We start from the raw sequence: 24,775 nt of genomic DNA, 5'->3' as shown, positions 1-24,775 counted from the left end.
CGATTGCAGACATTCTGTTTTTTTTATGAATATGCTGCAAAACACAAAGTAAAGCATGTTCTTGATTCAAGAGTGTTTGGATATATTAAGAACCATTTTGAAATCAGTGCAATCGAATTGGAATCTGACGCCACAGCGTTCATGTAGGACTGCTAAAGATCTGTAGAGACATCATTGTGTCCAATGTTTAGTCCACTTTGATTCTTTTATAGTCGATCACAGCAAAAACTATTGAATTATGTTTCACAATAAAGCGTTATATTTTAGTTGTAGAAAAATGCCAAAGAAAGCAAAGGCAAATATCCTGTGCCAGCAGAATCAAAAACGGGAAGGCTGTTCCTTCCACCTGCAAACCGAATATTCCGCAGGATGTAGAAAATGTACAAATTGGACTTGTCGAACAAAATCCTGGCTCAAGTTCTTGCAAGAAGAACAAGTCTTTCAAATTAATAAAGAAGCAGAGAGCGTGGCAGGTGGAAGTAAGCAAGGGATGTCGCGGAGTTTTCAAAGTCACTTATCAAGAGAAGTGTAAGTTTTGATTTGTTTCGATCTCTTAAAAGCAAATCGCTGCTTGTGCTACACTTTGTTCATATTAAGATATTAAAGTGCATCAAAGGTTTTGTGACAGAGATTGCAATCGTTGACATTGTAGTCTGCAACCTGAAATGCGGTGCCAATGCCTTTCCGAAAAGGAGAGGCCGCAAATGTCGGTGTAAGAAAGGCTATCGCGGAAACCCAAAGACAGGCTGCACAGGTTTGTCGAATCATCGTTCCATGTTCACACAAACTAAAATGTACACGTGTGTATTTATATTCATATCTTATTGCATTTCGAATGAAAGTCGCATTAACTACGGGGATTGTAAACGTGGATTTTTATTTGAAGCAGGGATGGGGTTGATTATTTTTAAAAGTAATCAATTAAATTACAATTACTTTGGGTTTTAAAAGTAATTTATTACAAGCTGATTACATCCAATTTTAGAAGTAATCGATTACATTAGATTACTTTTCCTTCTTGTTATCATAATTACTTATGATTACTTTCGATTACTTTACCAGTACATGTATTTAGTGTGTTTTTTCTCTGTTTTTTTTTAATTCTTAGTTTATATATTTAATATTTTGGAAAGAAAAAAGCATTTTGAACAGAAGTATCAATTCTGATATCAAGTCATCAATTTTTACAAGCTTCTTTAGTACACTTTATCATCATTTAACATTTTGACTATCTCCATGTTCCTAAAAAAAAAAGCTAAGGACATTAATTCATTCATCAAATAAGACACAGTTTTACCGATATAGATTAAATACAAAACACACAATTGACTGTATAGATATGTGTTGATCTTAGACTACAAATTGGAATAGGTTTTTACCACAATTAATAAACTGGTTGACTAGGAACACGGTGGTATATATCATTGCTGTGTTAAGGATATGATCTTATAGAGTGTGTTCCCGTTTTGCATACATTTGACAATTAGGTACATAGCAATAGATGTGAATTGTGTTTTGATAACAGTAAATAAACCATATCTAAAATTGAACCTTATTCAACTAATATTTGTAATAACAATGAATTGACGTATTTTTTTTTATTATTGTAATCATTAGAGTAATCAGAAATTAATCATGATTACAGGACCGTTTAAAAGAGAAATCCATTAAATTACGATTACTTGTAATCCTAAAAACGGATGATTACTGATTACTCCTGATTACTCAGCAACCTGTAATCGATTACAGCTGATTACGAATACCCCATCACTGATTTGAACTGGTATTGGTGAATGCTTCATACAGTAATCTCATTTGTTTCCAAATTTATTTGTCCATTAAAACTAGCAAAGCCTGTGCTTGCACTTCACAAAGAGGATATCAGAATAGAAGATTTTCGAATATACCTTTTGGATTGATTGTGTCAATTTACCCGAAAGAGGGAATGATATCTTATTTTTTCCTTTTCATGTTGTTATGAATGTATTGTATTCCTCAGAAAAATGACCACAAACAATGCAAATCAAGCCAGTGAATCAATGAAAGTGTTCATTTTGCTTCAGCTGCCTGCGTGTGTCGTGCATCCGGAGACCCACATTACAAAACGTACGACGGGTCGAAAATTCACTTCATGGGCGTTTGCAAGTACACGCTGACCAAAACGACCGAGAAGACTCCATGTGCTTTCAACATCATGGTATCAAATGAAAGGCGAAACAATAAAAAGAAAGTGTCCTATACAAAGCAAGTTGACGTCGAGATCGGTGGAAGCTACGTGGTGTTGTTCAAAGGCAGAAAAACTGAGGTAAGAACTTTCCCGCGAACGGGGATGAATACAGTTATATCGAAGCATCGCACACTTCCCGAGGTATACGTTACTCGACACAATCCATTTTCGTTTAAGGTGAATGGTACAGGGATAGATGTGAACAAATCACGCTTCGAGAAAGGTGGTATTTTACTGACAACAGTTGGACGTCGTTTTGTTAAGCTTAAGTCAGCTTCGTGCGGAGTGACAGTTCTTTGGGATGGCAAACACTCCGTGGAGGTAACTGCTGATAGGAGCAAATACGGCGGAAAGTTGACTGGAATCTGTGGAGACTGCAACGGAAAGCGGGACGATTTCCGACTGGCCAACGGAACTAGTGTTTCTCGTTTAAAAGCCAAGGACAAATACAGAGAGATCGGGGACAGCTATCGTGTGGTTGACGCCCAGAATCCTTTATCAGCGTAAGTATGGCTAAACTCAAGTTGACAGTCATTAACCAGTTGTTTGGATTGCTATTGTTCTAGATCTCTCTGCATGTATCGTGCACAGGTGCGGTCCAACACCGGCGTTTTCCAGCTGCACAAAGACGCAGACTGCAAAATATAGCAAAACTGAAGCTTGTGGTCTGATGTCGGACACTTCGGATCAAAACCCGTTCGGGAAATGCGTAGAATGGATGAAAAAGTCAGAGGAGCCGGACGGAATCAATCCGTTCTCATCATGTCTCATTGATGCCTGCAACAATGACGGACCTGCACTCAAGAAGATTATGTGCTCAGCGCTCGAAGAATTTGAGGAGCAATGTGTAGAAAATGGATATGCGCCGCCAGAGAAGAATGATTGGAGAAATATCACCTCATGCTGTAAGTATACATTTATTTGATTATTGAAGGTGACGCGCTGTTTTTGAATCATTCAGAAGGATTTCAGATCGCTATCAGTGACTGCGTCACCTCTCGTTTCCAGCGTTACCCGAGTCTCAAAAGTGCCAAGAAAACGAGGAGTACGTGGAAGATGGAAGTGGATGTCCTAACACTTGTCAGTCGCCGAAATCAGAAGATACCTGCACCGATGTCGATATCGCCGGTTGCCAATGCAAGAAAGGTTACGTCAGAGAGGGAGATAAGTGTGTGCCGTACAGCGAGTGTGGATGCATGATGCAAGGTCGCTATTATCCAGTGAGTAAACCCAAGGTCCACCGATTGTCAAGAAAATCAGGCTGTTTTGCTATCTTTCTCCACAAAGACACTTGTGTTTTGACTGCATCATATTTCTGATTACAGCAAGGAACCTCCATTCTCTCCAAGAACTGCAATGTAAAAATGTCCTGCAAGTTGGTGGGCGGGGCACCTGTAGCTGTCAAGGTCGGAAACAGCTGTGGCAGAGGAGAGACATGCAAATCCACCAAAGGAATAGGCAGTTGTCGGAGGAAAGGTAACCCTCTCAATCTCAATTCACGTGGTGAGACATCCTTTTGGGATCATATTCCTGAGCATCACATTTTGCATAACCTAAATTTTCAAATGGCTGTGTGTCATAATCAGCATTATGTTACCAATGTTTCACATGTTTGAACAATTCTTTAAACAAGAAATGTATGTTTTTCCAAAGAAATGTGTGAATATACATATGCATGAATATATATTTTCAAACCACTGAATTATTTTTGAATGTAGCAAAGGTGAAAAATTAGTCTTTGTCGTCAGCGACTCATGCGATTGCAGACATTCTGTTCTTTTATGAATATGCTGCAAAACACAAAGTAAAGCATGTTCTTGATTCAAGAGTGTTTGGATATATTAAGAACCATTTTGAAATCAGTGCAATCGAATTGGAATCTGACGCCACAGCGTTCATGTAGGACTGCTTAAGATCTGTAGAGACATCATTGTGTCCAATGTTTAGTCCACTTTGATTCTTTTATAGTCGATCACAGCAAAAACTATTGAATTATGTTTCACAATAAAGCGTTATATTTTAGTTGTAGAAAAATGCCAAAGAAAGCAAAGGCAAATATCCTGTGCCAGCAGAATCAAAAACGGGAAGGCTGTTCCTTCCACCTGCAAACCGAATATTCCGCAGGATGTAGAAAATGTACAAATTGGACTTGTCGAACAAAATCCTGGCTCAAGTTCTTGCAAGAAGAACAAGTCTTTCAAATTAATAAAGAAGCAGAGAGCGTGGCAGGTGGAAGTAAGCAAGGGATGTCGCGGAGTTTTCAAAGTCACTTATCAAGAGAAGTGTAAGTTTTGATTTGTTTCGATCTCTTAAAAGCAAATCGCTGCTTGTGCTACACTTTGTTCATATTAAGATATTAAAGTGCATCAAAGGTTTTGTGACAGAGATTGCAATCGTTGACATTGTAGTCTGCAACCTGAAATGCGGTGCCAATGCCTTTCCGAAAAGGAGAGGCCGCAAATGTCGGTGTAAGAAAGGCTATCGCGGAAACCCAAAGACAGGCTGCACAGGTTTGTCGAATCATCGTTCCATGTTCACACAAACTAAAATGTACACGTGTGTATTTATATTCATATCTTATTGCATTTCGAATGAAAGTCGCATTAACTACGGGGATTGTAAACGTGGATTTTTATTTGAAGCAGGGATGGGGTTGATTATTTTTAAAAGTAATCAATTAAATTACAATTACTTTGGGTTTTAAAAGTAATTTATTACAAGCTGATTACATCCAATTTTAGAAGTAATCGTTAACATTAGATTACTTTTCCTTCTTGTTATCATAATTACTTATGATTACTTTCGATTACTTTACCAGTACATGTATTTAGTGTGTTTTTTCTCTGTTTTTTTTTTTAATTCTTAGTTTATATATTTAATATTTTGGAAAGAAAAAAGCATTTTGAACAGAAGTATCAATTCTGATATCAAGTCATCAATTTTTACAAGCTTCTTTAGTACACTTTATCATCATTTAACATTTTGACTATCTCCATGTTCCTAAAAAAAAAAAGCTAAGGACATTAATTCATTCATCAAATAAGACACAGTTTTACCGATATAGATTAAATACAAAACACACAATTGACTGTATAGATATGTGTTGAACTTAGACTATAAATTGGAATAGGTTTTTACCACAATTAATAAACTGGTTGACTAGGAACACGGTGGTATATATCATTGCTGTGTTAAGGATATGATCTTATAGAGTGTGTTCCCGTTTTGCATACATTTGACAATTAGGTACATAGCAATAGATGTGAATTGTGTTTTGATAACAGTAAATAAACCATATCTAAAATTGAACCTTATTCAACTAATATTTGTAATAACAATGAATTGACGTATTTTTTTTTATTATTGTAATCATTAGAGTAATCAGAAATTAATCATGATTACAGGACCGTTTAAAAGAGAAATCCATTAAATTACGATTACTTGTAATCCTAAAAACGGATGATTACTGATTACTCCTGATTACTCAGCAACCTGTAATCGATTACAGCTGATTACGAATACCCCATCACTGATATGAACTGGTATTGGTGAATGCTTCATACAGTAATCTCATTTGTTTCCAAATTTATTTGTCCATTAAAACTAGCAAAGCCTGTGCTTGCACTTCACAAAGAGGATATCAGAATAGAAGATTTTCGAATATACCTTTTGGATTGATTGTGTCAATTTACCCGAAAGAGGGAATGATATCTTATTTTTTCCTTTTCATGTTGTTATGAATGTATTGTATTCCTCAGAAAAATGACCACAAACAATGCAAATCAAGCCAGTGAATCAATGAAAGTGTTCATTTTGCTTCAGCTGCCTGCGTGTGTCGTGCATCCGGAGACCCACATTACAAAACGTACGACGGGTCGAAAATTCACTTCATGGGCGTTTGCAAGTACACGCTGACCAAAACGACCGAGAAGACTCCATGTGCTTTCAACATCATGGTATCAAATGAAAGGCGAAACAATAAAAAGAAAGTGTCCTATACAAAGCAAGTTGACGTCGAGATCGGTGGAAGCTACGTGGTGTTGTTCAAAGGCAGAAAAACTGAGGTAAGAACTTTCCCGCGAACGGGGATGAATACAGTTATATCGAAGCATCGCACACTTCCCGAGGTATACGTTACTCGACACAATCCATTTTCGTTTAAGGTGAATGGTACAGGGATAGATGTGAGCAAATCACGCTTCGAGAAAGGTGGTATTTTACTGACAACAGTTGGACGTCGTTTTGTTAAGCTTAAGTCAGCTTCGTGCGGAGTGACAGTTCTTTGGGATGGCAAACACTCCGTAGAGGTAACTGCTGATAGGAGCAAATACGGCGGAAAGTTGACTGGAATCTGTGGAGACTGCAACGGAAAGCGGGACGATTTCCGACTGGCCAACGGAACTAGTGTTTCTCGTTTAAAAGCCAAGGACAAATACAGAGAGATCGGGGACAGCTATCGTGTGGTTGACGCCCAGAATCCTTTATCAGCGTAAGTATGGCTAAACTCAAGTTGACAGTCATTAACCAGTTGTTTGGATTGCTATTGTTCTAGATCTCTCTGCATGTATCGTGCACAGGTGCGGTCCAACACCGGCGTTTTCCAGCTGCACAAAGACGCAGACTGCAAAATATAGCAAAACTGAAGCTTGTGGTCTGATGTCGGACACTTCGGATCAAAACCCGTTCGGGAAATGCGTAGAATGGATGAAAAAGTCAGAGGAGCCGGACGGAATCAATCCGTTCTCATCATGTCTCATTGATGCCTGCAACAATGACGGACCTGCACTCAAGAAGATTATGTGCTCAGCGCTCGAAGAATTTGAGGAGCAATGTGTAGAAAATGGATATGCGCCGCCAGAGAAGAATGATTGGAGAAATATCACCTCATGCTGTAAGTATACATTTATTTGATTATTGAAGGTGACGCGCTGTTTTTGAATCATTCAGAAGGATTTCAGATCGCTATCAGTGACTGCGTCACCTCTCGTTTCCAGCGTTACCCGAGTCTCAAAAGTGCCAAGAAAACGAGGAGTACGTGGAAGATGGAAGTGGATGTCCTAACACTTGTCAGTCGCCGAAATCAGAAGATACCTGCACCGATGTCGATATCGCCGGTTGCCAATGCAAGAAAGGTTACGTCAGAGAGGGAGATAAGTGTGTGCCGTACAGCGAGTGTGGATGCATGATGCAAGGTCGCTATTATCCAGTGAGTAAACCCAAGGTCCACCGATTGTCAAGAAAATCAGGCTGTTTTGCTATCTTTCTCCACAAAGACACTTGTGTTTTGACTGCATCATATTTCTGATTACAGCAAGGAACCTCCATTCTCTCCAAGAACTGCAATGTAAAAATGTCCTGCAAGTTGGTGGGCGGGGCACCTGTAGCTGTCAAGGTCGGAAACAGCTGTGGCAGAGGAGAGACATGCAAATCCACCAAAGGAATAGGCAGTTGTCGGAGGAAAGGTAACCCTCTCAATCTCAATTCACGTGGTGAGACATCCTTTTGGGATCATATTCCTGAGCATCACATTTTGCATAACCTAAATTTTCAAATGGCTGTGTGTCATAATCAGCATTATGTTACCAATGTTTCACATGTTTGAACAATTCTTTAAACAAGAAATGTATGTTTTTCCAAAGAAATGTGTGAATATACATATGCATGAATATATATTTTCAAACCACTGAATTATTTTTGAATGTAGCAAAGGTGAAAAATTAGTCTTTGTCGTCAGCGACTCATGCGATTGCAGACATTCTGTTCTTTTATGAATATGCTGCAAAACACAAAGTAAAGCATGTTCTTGATTCAAGAGTGTTTGGATATATTAAGAACCATTTTGAAATCAGTGCAATCGAATTGGAATCTGACGCCACAGCGTTCATGTAGGACTGCTTAAGATCTGTAGAGACATCATTGTGTCCAATGTTTAGTCCACTTTGATTCTTTTATAGTCGATCACAGCAAAAACTATTGAATTATGTTTCACAATAAAGCGTTATATTTTAGTTGTAGAAAAATGCCAAAGAAAGCAAAGGCAAATATCCTGTGCCAGCAGAATCAAAAACGGGAAGGCTGTTCCTTCCACCTGCAAACCGAATATTCCGCAGGATGTAGAAAATGTACAAATTGGACTTGTCGAACAAAATCCTGGCTCAAGTTCTTGCAAGAAGAACAAGTCTTTCAAATTAATAAAGAAGCAGAGAGCGTGGCAGGTGGAAGTAAGCAAGGGATGTCGCGGAGTTTTCAAAGTCACTTATCAAGAGAAGTGTAAGTTTTGATTTGTTTCGATCTCTTAAAAGCAAATCGCTGCTTGTGCTACACTTTGTTCATATTAAGATATTAAAGTGCATCAAAGGTTTTGTGACAGAGATTGCAATCGTTGACATTGTAGTCTGCAACCTGAAATGCGGTGCCAATGCCTTTCCGAAAAGGAGAGGCCGCAAATGTCGGTGTAAGAAAGGCTATCGCGGAAACCCAAAGACAGGCTGCACAGGTTTGTCGAATCATCGTTCCATGTTCACACAAACTAAAATGTACACGTGTGTATTTATATTCATATCTTATTGCATTTCGAATGAAAGTCGCATTAACTACGGGGATTGTAAACGTGGATTTTTATTTGAAGCAGGGATGGGGTTGATTATTTTTAAAAGTAATCAATTAAATTACAATTACTTTGGGTTTTAAAAGTAATTTATTACAAGCTGATTACATCCAATTTTAGAAGTAATCGTTAACATTAGATTACTTTTCCTTCTTGTTATCATAATTACTTATGATTACTTTCGATTACTTTACCAGTACATGTATTTAGTGTGTTTTTTCTCTGTTTTTTTTTTTAATTCTTAGTTTATATATTTAATATTTTGGAAAGAAAAAAGCATTTTGAACAGAAGTATCAATTCTGATATCAAGTCATCAATTTTTACAAGCTTCTTTAGTACACTTTATCATCATTTAACATTTTGACTATCTCCATGTTCCTAAAAAAAAAAAGCTAAGGACATTAATTCATTCATCAAATAAGACACAGTTTTACCGATATAGATTAAATACAAAACACACAATTGACTGTATAGATATGTGTTGAACTTAGACTATAAATTGGAATAGGTTTTTACCACAATTAATAAACTGGTTGACTAGGAACACGGTGGTATATATCATTGCTGTGTTAAGGATATGATCTTATAGAGTGTGTTCCCGTTTTGCATACATTTGACAATTAGGTACATAGCAATAGATGTGAATTGTGTTTTGATAACAGTAAATAAACCATATCTAAAATTGAACCTTATTCAACTAATATTTGTAATAACAATGAATTGACGTATTTTTTTTTATTATTGTAATCATTAGAGTAATCAGAAATTAATCATGATTACAGGACCGTTTAAAAGAGAAATCCATTAAATTACGATTACTTGTAATCCTAAAAACGGATGATTACTGATTACTCCTGATTACTCAGCAACCTGTAATCGATTACAGCTGATTACGAATACCCCATCACTGATTTGAACTGGTATTGGTGAATGCTTCATACAGTAATCTCATTTGTTTCCAAATTTATTTGTCCATTAAAACTAGCAAAGCCTGTGCTTGCACTTCACAAAGAGGATATCAGAATAGAAGATTTTCGAATATACCTTTTGGATTGATTGTGTCAATTTACCCGAAAGAGGGAATGATATCTTATTTTTCCTTTTCATGTTGTTATGAATGTATTGTATTCCTCAGAAAAATGACCACAAACAATGCAAATCAAGCCAGTGAATCAATGAAAGTGTTCATTTTGCTTCAGCTGCCTGCGTGTGTCGTGCATCCGGAGACCCACATTACAAAACGTACGACGGGTCGAAAATTCACTTCATGGGCGTTTGCAAGTACACGCTGACCAAAACGACCGAGAAGACTCCATGTGCTTTCAACATCATGGTATCAAATGAAAGGCGAAACAATAAAAAGAAAGTGTCCTATACAAAGCAAGTTGACGTCGAGATCGGTGGAAGCTACGTGGTGTTGTTCAAAGGCAGAAAGACTGAGGTAAGAACTTTCCCGCGAACGGGGATGAATACAATTATATCGAAGCATCGCACACTTCCCGAGGTATACGTTACTCGACACAATCCATTTTCGTTTAAGGTGAATGGTACAGGGATAGATGTGAGCAAATCACGCTTCGAGAAAGGTGGTATTTTACTGACAACAGTTGGACGTCGTTTTGTTAAGCTTAAGTCAGCTTCGTGCGGAGTGACAGTTCTTTGGGATGGCAAACACTCCGTAGAGGTAACTGCTGATAGGAGCAAATACGGCGGAAAGTTGACTGGAATCTGTGGAGACTGCAACGGAAAGCGGGACGATTTCCGACTGGCCAACGGAACTAGTGTTTCTCGTTTAAAAGCCAAGGACAAATACAGAGAGATCGGGGACAGCTATCGTGTGGTTGACGCCCAGAATCCTTTATCAGCGTAAGTATGGCTAAACTCAAGTTGACAGTCATTAACCAGTTGTTTGGATTGCTATTGTTCTAGATCTCTCTGCATGTATCGTGCACAGGTGCGGTCCAACACCGGCGTTTTCCAGCTGCACAAAGACGCAGACTGCAAAATATAGCAAAACTGAAGCTTGTGGTCTGATGTCGGACACTTCGGATCAAAACCCGTTCGGGAAATGCGTAGAATGGATGAAAAAGTCAGAGGAGCCGGACGGAATCAATCCGTTCTCATCATGTCTCATTGATGCCTGCAACAATGACGGACCTGCACTCAAGAAGATTATGTGCTCAGCGCTCGAAGAATTTGAGGAGCAATGTGTAGAAAATGGATATGCGCCGCCAGAGAAGAATGATTGGAGAAATATCACCTCATGCTGTAAGTATACATTTATTTGATTATTGAAGGTGACGCGCTGTTTTTGAATCATTCAGAAGGATTTCAGATCGCTATCAGTGACTGCGTCACCTCTCGTTTCCAGCGTTACCCGAGTCTCAAAAGTGCCAAGAAAACGAGGAGTACGTGGAAGATGGAAGTGGATGTCCTAACACTTGTCAGTCGCCGAAATCAGAAGATACCTGCACCGATGTCGATATCGCCGGTTGCCAATGCAAGAAAGGTTACGTCAGAGAGGGAGATAAGTGTGTGCCGTACAGCGAGTGTGGATGCATGATGCAAGGTCGCTATTATCCAGTGAGTAAACCCAAGGTCCACCGATTGTCAAGAAAATCAGGCTGTTTTGCTATCTTTCTCCACAAAGACACTTGTGTTTTGACTGCATCATATTTCTGATTACAGCAAGGAACCTCCATTCTCTCCAAGAACTGCAATGTAAAAATGTCCTGCAAGTTGGTGGGCGGGGCACCTGTAGCTGTCAAGGTCGGAAACAGCTGTGGCAGAGGAGAGACATGCAAATCCACCAAAGGAATAGGCAGTTGTCGGAGGAAAGGTAACCCTCTCAATCTCAATTCACGTGGTGAGACATCCTTTTGGGATCATATTCCTGAGCATCACATTTTGCATAACCTAAATTTTCAAATGGCTGTGTGTCATAATCAGCATTATGTTACCAATGTTTCACATGTTTGAACAATTCTTTAAACAAGAAATGTATGTTTTTCCAAAGAAATGTGTGAATATACATATGCATGAATATATATTTTCAAACCACTGAATTATTTTTGAATGTAGCAAAGGTGAAAAATTAGTCTTTGTCGTCAGCGACTCATGCGATTGCAGACATTCTGTTCTTTTATGAATATGCTGCAAAACACAAAGTAAAGCATGTTCTTGATTCAAGAGTGTTTGGATATATTAAGAACCATTTTGAAATCAGTGCAATCGAATTGGAATCTGACGCCACAGCGTTCATGTAGGACTGCTTAAGATCTGTAGAGACATCATTGTGTCCAATGTTTAGTCCACTTTGATTCTTTTATAGTCGATCACAGCAAAAACTATTGAATTATGTTTCACAATAAAGCGTTATATTTTAGTTGTAGAAAAATGCCAAAGAAAGCAAAGGCAAATATCCTGTGCCAGCAGAATCAAAAACGGGAAGGCTGTTCCTTCCACCTGCAAACCGAATATTCCGCAGGATGTAGAAAATGTACAAATTGGACTTGTCGAACAAAATCCTGGCTCAAGTTCTTGCAAGAAGAACAAGTCTTTCAAATTAATAAAGAAGCAGAGAGCGTGGCAGGTGGAAGTAAGCAAGGGATGTCGCGGAGTTTTCAAAGTCACTTATCAAGAGAAGTGTAAGTTTTGATTTGTTTCGATCTCTTAAAAGCAAATCGCTGCTTGTGCTACACTTTGTTCATATTAAGATATTAAAGTGCATCAAAGGTTTTGTGACAGAGATTGCAATCGTTGACATTGTAGTCTGCAACCTGAAATGCGGTGCCAATGCCTTTCCGAAAAGGAGAGGCCGCAAATGTCGGTGTAAGAAAGGCTATCGCGGAAACCCAAAGACAGGCTGCACAGGTTTGTCGAATCATCGTTCCATGTTCACACAAACTAAAATGTACACGTGTGTATTTATATTCATATCTTATTGCATTTCGAATGAAAGTCGCATTAACTACGGGGATTGTAAACGTGGATTTTTATTTGAAGCAGGGATGGGGTTGATTATTTTTAAAAGTAATCAATTAAATTACAATTACTTTGGGTTTTAAAAGTAATTTATTACAAGCTGATTACATCCAATTTTAGAAGTAATCGTTAACATTAGATTACTTTTCCTTCTTGTTATCATAATTACTTATGATTACTTTCGATTACTTTACCAGTACATGTATTTAGTGTGTTTTTTCTCTGTTTTTTTTTTTAATTCTTAGTTTATATATTTAATATTTTGGAAAGAAAAAAGCATTTTGAACAGAAGTATCAATTCTGATATCAAGTCATCAATTTTTACAAGCTTCTTTAGTACACTTTATCATCATTTAACATTTTGACTATCTCCATGTTCCTAAAAAAAAAAGCTAAGGACATTAATTCATTCATCAAATAAGACACAGTTTTACCGATATAGATTAAATACAAAACACACAATTGACTGTATAGATATGTGTTGAACTTAGACTATAAATTGGAATAGGTTTTTACCACAATTAATAAACTGGTTGACTAGGAACACGGTGGTATATATCATTGCTGTGTTAAGGATATGATCTTATAGAGTGTGTTCCCGTTTTGCATACATTTGACAATTAGGTACATAGCAATAGATGTGAATTGTGTTTTGATAACAGTAAATAAACCATATCTAAAATTGAACCTTATTCAACTAATAGTTGTAATAACAATGAATTGACGTATTTTTTTTTATTATTGTAATCATTAGAGTAATCAGAAATTAATCATGATTACAGGACCGTTTAAAAGAGAAATCCATTAAATTACGATTACTTGTAATCCTAAAAACGGATGATTACTGATTACTCCTGATTACTCAGCAACCTGTAATCGATTACAGCTGATTACGAATACCCCATCACTGATTTGAACTGGTATTGGTGAATGCTTCATACAGTAATCTCATTTGTTTCCAAATTTATTTGTCCATTAAAACTAGCAAAGCCTGTGCTTGCACTTCACAAAGAGGATATCAGAATAGAAGATTTTCGAATATACCTTTTGGATTGATTGTGTCAATTTACCCGAAAGAGGGAATGATATCTTATTTTTCCTTTTCATGTTGTTATGAATGTATTGTATTCCTCAGAAAAATGACCACAAACAATGCAAATCAAGCCAGTGAATCAATGAAAGTGTTCATTTTGCTTCAGCTGCCTGCGTGTGTCGTGCATCCGGAGACCCACATTACAAAACGTACGACGGGTCGAAAATTCACTTCATGGGCGTTTGCAAGTACACGCTGACCAAAACGACCGAGAAGACTCCATGTGCTTTCAACATCATGGTATCAAATGAAAGGCGAAACAATAAAAAGAAAGTGTCCTATACAAAGCAAGTTGACGTCGAGATCGGTGGAAGCTACGTGGTGTTGTTCAAAGGCAGAAAGACTGAGGTAAGAACTTTCCCGCGAACGGGGATGAATACAATTATATCGAAGCATCGCACACTTCCCGAGGTATACGTTACTCGACACAATCCATTTTCGTTTAAGGTGAATGGTACAGGGATAGATGTGAGCAAATCACGCTTCGAGAAAGGTGGTATTTTACTGACAACAGTTGGACGTCGTTTTGTTAAGCTTAAGTCAGCTTCGTGCGGAGTGACAGTTCTTTGGGATGGCAAACACTCCGTAGAGGTAACTGCTGATAGGAGCAAATACGGCGGAAAGTTGACTGGAATCTGTGGAGACTGCAACGGAAAGCGGGACGATTTCCGACTGGCCAACGGAACTAGTGTTTCTCGTTTAAAAGCCAAGGACAAATACAGAGAGATCGGGGACAGCTATCGTGTGGTTGACGCCCAGAATCCTTTATCAGCGTAAGTATGGCTAAACTCAAGTTGACAGTCATTAACCAGTTGTTTGGATTGCTATTGTTCTAGATCTCTCTGCATGTATCGTGCACAGGTGCGGTCCAACACCGGCGTTTTCCAGCTGCACAAAGACGCAGACTGCAAAATATAGCAAAACTGAAGCTTGTGGTCTGATGTCGGACACTTCGGATCAAAACCCGTTCGGGAAATGCGTAGAATGGATGAAAAAGTCAGAGGAGCCGGACGGAATCAATCCGTTCTCATCATGTCTCATTGATGCCTGCAACAATGACGGACCTGCACTCAAGAAGATTATGTGCTCAGCGCTCGAAGAATTTGAGGAGCAATGTGTAGAAAATGGATATGCGCCGCCAGAGAAGAATGATTGGAGAAATATCACCTCATGCTGTAAGTATACATTTATTTGATTATTGAAGGTGACGCGCTGTTTTTGAATCATTCAGAAGGATTTCAGATCGCTATCAGTGACTGCGTCACCTCTCGTTTCCAGCGTTACCCGAGTCTCAAAAGTGCCAAGAAAACGAGGAGTACGTGGAAGATGGAAGTGGATGTCCTAACACTTGTCAGTCGCCGAAATCAGAAGATACCTGCACCGATGTCGATATCGCCGGTTGCCAATGCAAGAAAGGTTACGTCAGAGAGGGAGATAAGTGTGTGCCGTACAGCGAGTGTGGATGCATGATGCAAGGTCGCTATTATCCAGTGAGTAAACCCAAGGTCCACCGATTGTCAAGAAAATCAGGCTGTTTTGCTATCTTTCTCCACAAAGACACTTGTGTTTTGACTGCATCATATTTCTGATTACAGCAAGGAACCTCCATTCTCTCCAAGAACTGCAATGTAAAAATGTCCTGCAAGTTGGTGGGCGGGGCACCTGTAGCTGTCAAGGTCGGAAACAGCTGTGGCAGAGGAGAGACATGCAAATCCACCAAAGGAATAGGCAGTTGTCGGAGGAAAGGTAACCCTCTCAATCTCAATTCACGTGGTGAGACATCCTTTTGGGATCATATTCCTGAGCATCACATTTTGCATAACCTAAATTTTCAAATGGCTGTGTGTCATAATCAGCATTATGTTACCAATGTTTCACATGTTTGAACAATTCTTTAAACAAGAAATGTATGTTTTTCCAAAGAAATGTGTGAATATACATATGCATGAATATATATTTTCAAACCACTGAATTATTTTTGAATGTAGCAAAGGTGAAAAATTAGTCTTTGTCGTCAGCGACTCATGCGATTGCAGACATTCTGTTCTTTTATGAATATGCTGCAAAACACAAAGTAAAGCATGTTCTTGATTCAAGAGTGTTTGGATATATTAAGAACCATTTTGAAATCAGTGCAATCGAATTGGAATCTGACGCCACAGCGTTCATGTAGGACTGCTTAAGATCTGTAGAGACATCATTGTGTCCAATGTTCAGTCCACTTTGATTCTTTTATAGTCGATCACAGCAAAAACTATTGAATTATGTTTCACAATAAAGCGTTATATTTTAGTTGTAGAAAAATGCCAAAGAAAGCAAAGGCAAATATCCTGTGCCAGCAGAATCAAAAACGGGAAGGCTGTTCCTTCCACCTGCAAACCGAATATTCCGCAGGATGTAGAAAATGTACAAATTGGACTTGTCGAACAAAATCCTGGCTCAAGTTCTTGCAAGAAGAACAAGTCTTTCAAATTAATAAAGAAGCAGAGAGCGTGGCAGGTGGAAGTAAGCAAGGGATGTCGCGGAGTTTTCAAAGTCACTTATCAAGAGAAGTGTAAGTTTTGATTTGTTTCGATCTCTTAAATGCAAATCGCTGCTTGTGCTACACTTTGTTCATATTAAGATATTAAAGTGCATCAAAGGTTTTGTGACAGAGATTGCAATCGTTGACATTGTAGTCTGCAACCTGAAATGCGGTGCCAATGCCTTTCCGAAAAGGAGAGGCCGCAAATGTCGGTGTAAGAAAGGCTATCGCGGAAACCCAAAGACAGGCTGCACAGGTTTGTCGAATCATCGTTCCATGTTCACACAAACTAAAATGTACACGTGTGTATTTATATTCATATCTTATTGCATTTCGAATGAAAGTCGCATTAACTACGGGGATTGTAAACGTGGATTTTTATTTGAAGCAGGGATGGGGTTGATTATTTTTAAAAGTAATCAATTAAATTACAATTACTTTGGGTTTTAAAAGTAATTTATTACAAGCTGATTACATCCAATTTTAGAAGTAATCGATTACATTAGATTACTTTTCCTTCTTGTTATCATAATTACTTATGATTACTTTCGATTACTTTACCAGTACATGTATTTAGTGTGTTTTTTCTCTGTTTTTTTTTTTAATTCTTAGTTTATATATTTAATATTTTGGAAAGAAAAAAGCATTTTGAACAGAAGTATCAATTCTGATATCAAGTCATCAATTTTTACAAGCTTCTTTAGTACACTTTATCATCATTTAACATTTTGACTATCTCCATGTTCCTAAAAAAAAAAAGCTAAGGACATTAATTCATTCATCAAATAAGACACAGTTTTACCGATATAGATTAAATACAAAACACACAATTGACTGTATAGATATGTGTTGAACTTAGACTATAAATCGGAATAGGTTTTTACCACAATTAATAAACTGGTTGACTAGGAACACGGTGGTATATATCATTGCTGTGTTAAGGATATGATCTTATAGAGTGTGTTCCCGTTTTGCATACATTTGACAATTAGGTACATAGCAATAGATGTGAATTGTGTTTTGATAACAGTAAATAAACCATATCTAAAATTGAACCTTATTCAACTAATATTTGTAATAACAATGAATTGACGTATTTTTTTTTTATTATTGTAATCATTAGAGTAATCAGAAATTAATCATGATTACAGGACCGTTTAAAAGAGAAATCCATTAAATTACGATTACTTGTAATCCTAAAAACGGATGATTACTGATTACTCCTGATTACTCAGCAACCTGTAATCGATTACAGCTGATTACGAATACCCCATCACTGATTTGAACTGGTATTGGTGAATGCTTCATACAGTAATCTCATTTGTTTCCAAATTTATTTGTCCATTAAAACTAGCAAAGCCTGTGCTTGCACTTCACAAAGAGGATATCAGAATAGAAGATTTTCGAATATACCTTTTGGATTGATTGTGTCAATTTACCCGAAAGAGGGAATGATATCTTATTTTTCCTTTTCATGTTGTTATGAATGTATTGTATTCCTCAGAAAAATGACCACAAACAATGCAAATCAAGCCAGTGAATCAATGAAAGTGTTCATTTTGCTTCAGCTGCCTGCGTGTGTCGTGCATCCGGAGACCCACATTACAAAACGTACGACGGGTCGAAAATTCACTTCATGGGCGTTTGCAAGTACACGCTGACCAAAACGACCGAGAAGACTCCATGTGCTTTCAACATCATGGTATCAAATGAAAGGCGAAACAATAAAAAGAAAGTGTCCTATACAAAGCAAGTTGACGTCGAGATCGGTGGAAGCTACGTGGTGTTGTTCAAAGGCAGAAAGACTGAGGTAAGAACTTTCCCGCGAACGGGGATGAATACAATTATATCGAAGCATCGCACACTTCCCGAGGTATACGTTACTCGACACAATCCATTTTCGTTTAAGGTGAATGGTACAGGGATAGATGTGAGCAAATCACGCTTCGAGAAAGGTGGTATTTTACTGACAACAGTTGGACGTCGTTTTGTTAAGCTTAAGTCAGCTTCGTGCGGAGTGACAGTTCTTTGGGATGGCAAACACTCCGTAGAGGTAACTGCTGATAGGAGCAAATACGGCGGAAAGTTGACTGGAATCTGTGGAGACTGCAACGGAAAGCGGGACGATTTCCGACTGGCCAACGGAACTAGTGTTTCTCGTTTAAAAGCCAAGGACAAATACAGAGAGATCGGGGACAGCTATCGTGTGGTTGACGCCCAGAATCCTTTATCAGCGTAAGTATGGCTAAACTCAAGTTGACAGTCATTAACCAGTTGTTTGGATTGCTATTGTTCTAGATCTCTCTGCATGTATCGTGCACAGGTGCGGTCCAACACCGGCGTTTTCCAGCTGCACAAAGACGCAGACTGCAAAATATAGCAAAACTGAAGCTTGTGGTCTGATGTCGGACACTTCGGATCAAAACCCGTTCGGGAAATGCGTAGAATGGATGAAAAAGTCAGAGGAGCCGGACGGAATCAATCCGTTCTCATCATGTCTCATTGATGCCTGCAACAATGACGGACCTGCACTCAAGAAGATTATGTGCTCAGCGCTCGAAGAATTTGAGGAGCAATGTGTAGAAAATGGATATGCGCCGCCAGAGAAGAATGATTGGAGAAATATCACCTCATGCTGTAAGTATACATTTATTTGATTATTGAAGGTGACGCGCTGTTTTTGAATCATTCAGAAGGATTTCAGATCGCTATCAGTGACTGCGTCACCTCTCGTTTCCAGCGTTACCCGAGTCTCAAAAGTGCCAAGAAAACGAGGAGTACGTGGAAGATGGAAGTGGATGTCCTAACACTTGTCAGTCGCCGAAATCAGAAGATACCTGCACCGATGTCGATATCGCCGGTTGCCAATGCAAGAAAGGTTACGTCAGAGAGGGAGATAAGTGTGTGCCGTACAGCGAGTGTGGATGCATGATGCAAGGTCGCTATTATCCAGCGAGTAAACCCAAGGTCCACCGATTGTCAAGAAAATCAGGCTGTTTTGCTATCTTTCTCCACAAAGACACTTGTGTTTTGACTGCATCATATTTCTGATTACAGCAAGGAACCTCCATTCTCTCCAAGAACTGCAATGTAAAAATGTCCTGCAAGTTGGTGGGCGGGGCACCTGTAGCTGTCAAGGTCGGAAACAGCTGTGGCAGAGGAGAGACATGCAAATCCACCAAAGGAATAGGCAGTTGTCGGAGGAAAGGTAACCCTCTCAATCTCAATTCACGTGGTGAGACATCCTTTTGGGATCATATTCCTGAGCATCACATTTTGCATAACCTAAATTTTCAAATGGCTGTGTGTCATAATAAGCATTATGTTACCAATGTTTCACATGTTTGAACAATTCTTTAAACAAGAAATGTATGTTTTTCCAAAGAAATGTGTGAATATACATATGCATGAATATATATTTTCAAACCACTGAATTATTTTTGAATGTAGCAAAGGTGAAAAATTAGTCTTTGTCGTCAGCGACTCATGCGATTGCAGACATTCTGTTCTTTTATGAATATGCTGCAAAACACAAAGTAAAGCATGTTCTTGATTCAAGAGTGTTTGGATATATTAAGAACCATTTTGAAATCAGTGCAATCGAATTGGAATCTGACGCCACAGCGTTCATGTAGGACTGCTTAAGATCTGTAGAGACATCATTGTGTCCAATGTTTAGTCCACTTTGATTCTTTTATAGTCGATCACAGCAAAAACTATTGAATTATGTTTCACAATAAAGCGTTATATTTTAGTTGTAGAAAAATGCCAAAGAAAGCAAAGGCAAATATCCTGTGCCAGCAGAATCAAAAACGGGAAGGCTGTTCCTTCCACCTGCAAACCGAATATTCCGCAGGATGTAGAAAATGTACAAATTGGACTTGTCGAACAAAATCCTGGCTCAAGTTCTTGCAAGAAGAACAAGTCTTTCAAATTAATAAAGAAGCAGAGAGCGTGGCAGGTGGAAGTAAGCAAGGGATGTCGCGGAGTTTTCAAAGTCACTTATCAAGAGAAGTGTAAGTTTTGATTTGTTTCGATCTCTTAAAAGCAAATCGCTGCTTGTGCTACACTTTGTTCATATTAAGATATTAAAGTGCATCAAAGGTTTTGTGACAGAGATTGCAATCGTTGACATTGTAGTCTGCAACCTGAAATGCGGTGCCAATGCCTTTCCGAAAAGGAGAGGCCGCAAATGTCGGTGTAAGAAAGGCTATCGCGGAAACCCAAAGACAGGCTGCACAGGTTTGTCGAATCATCGTTCCATGTTCACACAAACTAAAATGTACACGTGTGTATTTATATTCATATCTTATTGCATTTCGAATGAAAGTCGCATTAACTACGGGGATTGTAAACGTGGATTTTTATTTGAAGCAGGGATGGGGTTGATTATTTTTAAAAGTAATCAATTAAATTACAATTACTTTGGGTTTTAAAAGTAATTTATTACAAGCTGATTACATCCAATTTTAGAAGTAATCGTTAACATTAGATTACTTTTCCTTCTTGTTATCATAATTACTTATGATTACTTTCGATTACTTTACCAGTACATGTATTTAGTGTGTTTTTTCTCTGTTTTTTTTTTTAATTCTTAGTTTATATATTTAATATTTTGGAAAGAAAAAAGCATTTTGAACAGAAGTATCAATTCTGATATCAAGTCATCAATTTTTACAAGCTTCTTTAGTACACTTTATCATCATTTAACATTTTGACTATCTCCATGTTCCTAAAAAAAAAAAGCTAAGGACATTAATTCATTCATCAAATAAGACACAGTTTTACCGATATAGATTAAATACAAAACACACAATTGACTGTATAGATATGTGTTGAACTTAGACTATAAATTGGAATAGGTTTTTACCACAATTAATAAACTGGTTGACTAGGAACACGGTGGTATATATCATTGCTGTGTTAAGGATATGATCTTATAGAGTGTGTTCCCGTTTTGCATACATTTGACAATTAGGTACATAGCAATAGATGTGAATTGTGTTTTGATAACAGTAAATAAACCATATCTAAAATTGAACCTTATTCAACTAATATTTGTAATAACAATGAATTGACGTATTTTTTTTTATTATTGTAATCATTAGAGTAATCAGAAATTAATCATGATTACAGGACCGTTTAAAAGAGAAATCCATTAAATTACGATTACTTGTAATCCTAAAAACGGATGATTACTGATTACTCCTGATTACTCAGCAACCTGTAATCGATTACAGCTGATTACGAATACCCCATCACTGATTTGAACTGGTATTGGTGAATGCTTCATACAGTAATCTCATTTGTTTCCAAATTTATTTGTCCATTAAAACTAGCAAAGCCTGTGCTTGCACTTCACAAAGAGGATATCAGAATAGAAGATTTTCGAATATACCTTTTGGATTGATTGTGTCAATTTACCCGAAAGAGGGAATGATATCTTATTTTTTCCTTTTCATGTTGTTATGAATGTATTGTATTCCTCAGAAAAATGACCACAAACAATGCAAATCAAGCCAGTGAATCAATGAAAGTGTTCATTTTGCTTCAGCTGCCTGCGTGTGTCGTGCATCCGGAGACCCACATTACAAAACGTACGACGGGTCGAAAATTCACTTCATGGGCGTTTGCAAGTACACGCTGACCAAAACGACCGAGAAGACTCCATGTGCTTTCAACATCATGGTATCAAATGAAAGGCGAAACAATAAAAAGAAAGTGTCCTATACAAAGCAAGTTGACGTCGAGATCGGTGGAAGCTACGTGGTGTTGTTCAAAGGCAGAAAAACTGAGGTAAGAACTTTCCCGCGAACGGGGATGAATACAGTTATATCGAAGCATCGCACACTTCCCGAGGTATACGTTACTCGACACAATCCATTTTCGTTTAAGGTGAATGGTACAGGGATAGATGTGAGCAAATCACGCTTCGAGAAAGGTGGTATTTTACTGACAACAGTTGGACGTCGTTTTGTTAAGCTTAAGTCAGCTTCGTGCGGAGTGACAGTTCTTTGGGATGGCAAACACTCCGTAGAGGTAACTGCTGATAGGAGCAAATACGGCGGAAAGTTGACTGGAATCTGTGGAGACTGCAACGGAAAGCGGGACGATTTCCGACTGGCCAACGGAACTAGTGTTTCTCGTTTAAAAGCCAAGGACAAATACAGAGAGATCGGGGACAGCTATCGTGTGGTTGACGCCCAGAATCCTTTATCAGCGTAAGTATGGCTAAACTCAAGTTGACAGTCATTAACCAGTTGTTTGGATTGCTATTGTTCTAGATCTCTCTGCATGTATCGTGCACAGGTGCGGTCCAACACCGGCGTTTTCCAGCTGCACAAAGACGCAGACTGCAAAATATAGCAAAACTGAAGCTTGTGGTCTGATGTCGGACACTTCGGATCAAAACCCGTTCGGGAAATGCGTAGAATGGATGAAAAAGTCAGAGGAGCCGGACGGAATCAATCCGTTCTCATCATGTCTCATTGATGCCTGCAACAATGACGGACCTGCACTCAAGAAGATTATGTGCTCAGCGCTCGAAGAATTTGAGGAGCAATGTGTAGAAAATGGATATGCGCCGCCAGAGAAGAATGATTGGAGAAATATCACCTCATGCTGTAAGTATACATTTATTTGATTATTGAAGGTGACGCGCTGTTTTTGAATCATTCAGAAGGATTTCAGATCGCTATCAGTGACTGCGTCACCTCTCGTTTCCAGCGTTACCCGAGTCTCAAAAGTGCCAAGAAAACGAGGAGTACGTGGAAGATGGAAGTGGATGTCCTAACACTTGTCAGTCGCCGAAATCAGAAGATACCTGCACCGATGTCGATATCGCCGGTTGCCAATGCAAGAAAGGTTACGTCAGAGAGGGAGATAAGTGTGTGCCGTACAGCGAGTGTGGATGCATGATGCAAGGTCGCTATTATCCAGTGAGTAAACCCAAGGTCCACCGATTGTCAAGAAAATCAGGCTGTTTTGCTATCTTTCTCCACAAAGACACTTGTGTTTTGACTGCATCATATTTCTGATTACAGCAAGGAACCTCCATTCTCTCCAAGAACTGCAATGTAAAAATGTCCTGCATGTTGGTGGGCGGGGCACCTGTAGCTGTCAAGGTCGGAAACAGTTGTGGCAGAGGAGAGACATGCAAATCCACCAAAGGAATAGGCAGTTGTCGGAGGAAAGGTAACCCTCTCAATCTCAATTCACGTGGTGAGACATCCTTTTGGGATCATATTCCTGAGCATCACATTTTGCATAACCTAAATTTTCAAATGGCTGTGTGTCATAATAAGCATTATGTTACCAATGTTTCACATGTTTGAACAATTCTTTAAACAAGAAATGTATGTTTTTCCAAAGAAATGTGTGAATATACATATGCATGAATATATATTTTCAAACAACTGAATTATTTTTGAATGTAGCAAAGGTGAAAAATTAGTCTTTGTCGTCAGCGACTCATGCGATTGCAGACATTCTGTTCTTTTATGAATATGCTGCAAAACACAAAGTAAAGCATGTTCTTGATTCAAGAGTGTTTGGATATATTAAGAACCATTTTGAAATCAGTGCAATCGAATTGGAATCTGACGCCACAGCGTTCATGTAGGACTGCTTAAGATCTGTAGAGACATCATTGTGTCCAATGTTTAGTCCACTTTGATTCTTTTATAGTCGATCACAGCAAAAACTATTGAATTATGTTTCACAATAAAGCGTTATATTTTAGTTGTAGAAAAATGCCAAAGAAAGCAAAGGCAAATATCCTGTGCCAGCAGAATCAAAAACGGGAAGGCTGTTCCTTCCACCTGCAAACCGAATATTCCGCAGGATGTAGAAAATGTACAAATTGGACTTGTCGAACAAAATCCTGGCTCAAGTTCTTGCAAGAAGAACAAGTCTTTCAAATTAATAAAGAAGCAGAGAGCGTGGCAGGTGGAAGTAAGCAAGGGATGTCGCGGAGTTTTCAAAGTCACTTATCAAGAGAAGTGTAAGTTTTGATTTGTTTCGATCTCTTAAAAGCAAATCGCTGCTTGTGCTACACTTTGTTCATATTAAGATATTAAAGTGCATCAAAGGTTTTGTGACAGAGATTGCAATCGTTGACATTGTAGTCTGCAACCTGAAATGCGGTGCCAATGCCTTTCCGAAAAGGAGAGGCCGCAAATGTCGGTGTAAGAAAGGCTATCGCGGAAACCCAAAGACAGGCTGCACAGGTTTGTCGAATCATCGTTCCATGTTCACACAAACTAAAATGTACACGTGTGTATTTATATTCATATCTTATTGCATTTCGAATGAAAGTCGCATTAACTACGGGGATTGTA

The 24,775-nt window shown here is 38.5% G+C and overlaps 1 protein-coding gene and 1 long non-coding RNA gene across 2 annotated transcripts; both read left to right on the top strand.

Moving 5' to 3' along the window:
- Window positions 1-271: 271 nt before the first annotated feature.
- LOC117689270 (IgGFc-binding protein-like) lies at window positions 272-23,473 on the top strand. Its single transcript, XM_066087195.1, has 41 exons — window positions 272-528; window positions 653-754; window positions 2,064-2,305; window positions 2,405-2,730; window positions 2,819-3,132; window positions 3,236-3,447; window positions 3,553-3,703; window positions 4,251-4,511; window positions 4,636-4,737; window positions 6,050-6,291; window positions 6,391-6,716; window positions 6,805-7,118; window positions 7,222-7,433; window positions 7,539-7,689; window positions 8,237-8,497; window positions 8,622-8,723; window positions 10,035-10,276; window positions 10,376-10,701; window positions 10,790-11,103; window positions 11,207-11,418; window positions 11,524-11,674; window positions 12,222-12,482; window positions 12,607-12,708; window positions 14,019-14,260; window positions 14,360-14,685; window positions 14,774-15,087; window positions 15,191-15,402; window positions 15,508-15,658; window positions 16,206-16,466; window positions 16,591-16,692; window positions 18,005-18,246; window positions 18,346-18,671; window positions 18,760-19,073; window positions 19,177-19,403; window positions 19,494-19,644; window positions 20,192-20,452; window positions 20,577-20,678; window positions 21,991-22,232; window positions 22,332-22,657; window positions 22,746-23,059; window positions 23,163-23,473. The coding sequence occupies exons 3-41, from the start codon at window positions 2,132-2,134 to the stop codon at window positions 23,471-23,473; spliced, it is 9,180 nt and encodes a 3,059-aa protein (XP_065943267.1). The 5' UTR covers window positions 272-528; window positions 653-754; window positions 2,064-2,131.
- A 75-nt stretch (window positions 23,474-23,548) lies between these two features.
- On the top strand, window positions 23,549-24,664 carry LOC136276494 (uncharacterized). Its single transcript, XR_010714963.1, has 3 exons — window positions 23,549-23,630; window positions 24,178-24,438; window positions 24,563-24,664. It is a non-coding gene; the product is annotated as an uncharacterized lncRNA (long non-coding RNA).
- The last annotated feature ends 111 nt before the right edge of the window (window positions 24,665-24,775 follow it).

Source organism: Magallana gigas, chromosome 6, assembly GCF_963853765.1.
Source record: "Magallana gigas chromosome 6, xbMagGiga1.1, whole genome shotgun sequence".
Classification (NCBI taxonomy): Eukaryota; Metazoa; Mollusca; class Bivalvia; order Ostreida; family Ostreidae; genus Magallana; species Magallana gigas.
This window is presented reverse-complemented; position numbering and strand designations above follow the sequence as displayed.

Coding starts and splice junctions, on each gene's coding strand:
- LOC117689270 (XM_066087195.1), top strand. CDS start 2,132: ATGGGCGTTTGCAAGTACACGCTGACCAAAACGACCGAGAAGACTCCA. Junction 12,709..14,018: donor CCCAAAGACAGGCTGCACAG/GTTTGTCGAATC, acceptor ATTTTGCTTCAG/CTGCCTGCGTGTGTCGTGCA. Junction 15,659..16,205: donor AGGCAGTTGTCGGAGGAAAG/GTAACCCTCTCA, acceptor GTTATATTTTAG/TTGTAGAAAAATGCCAAAGA.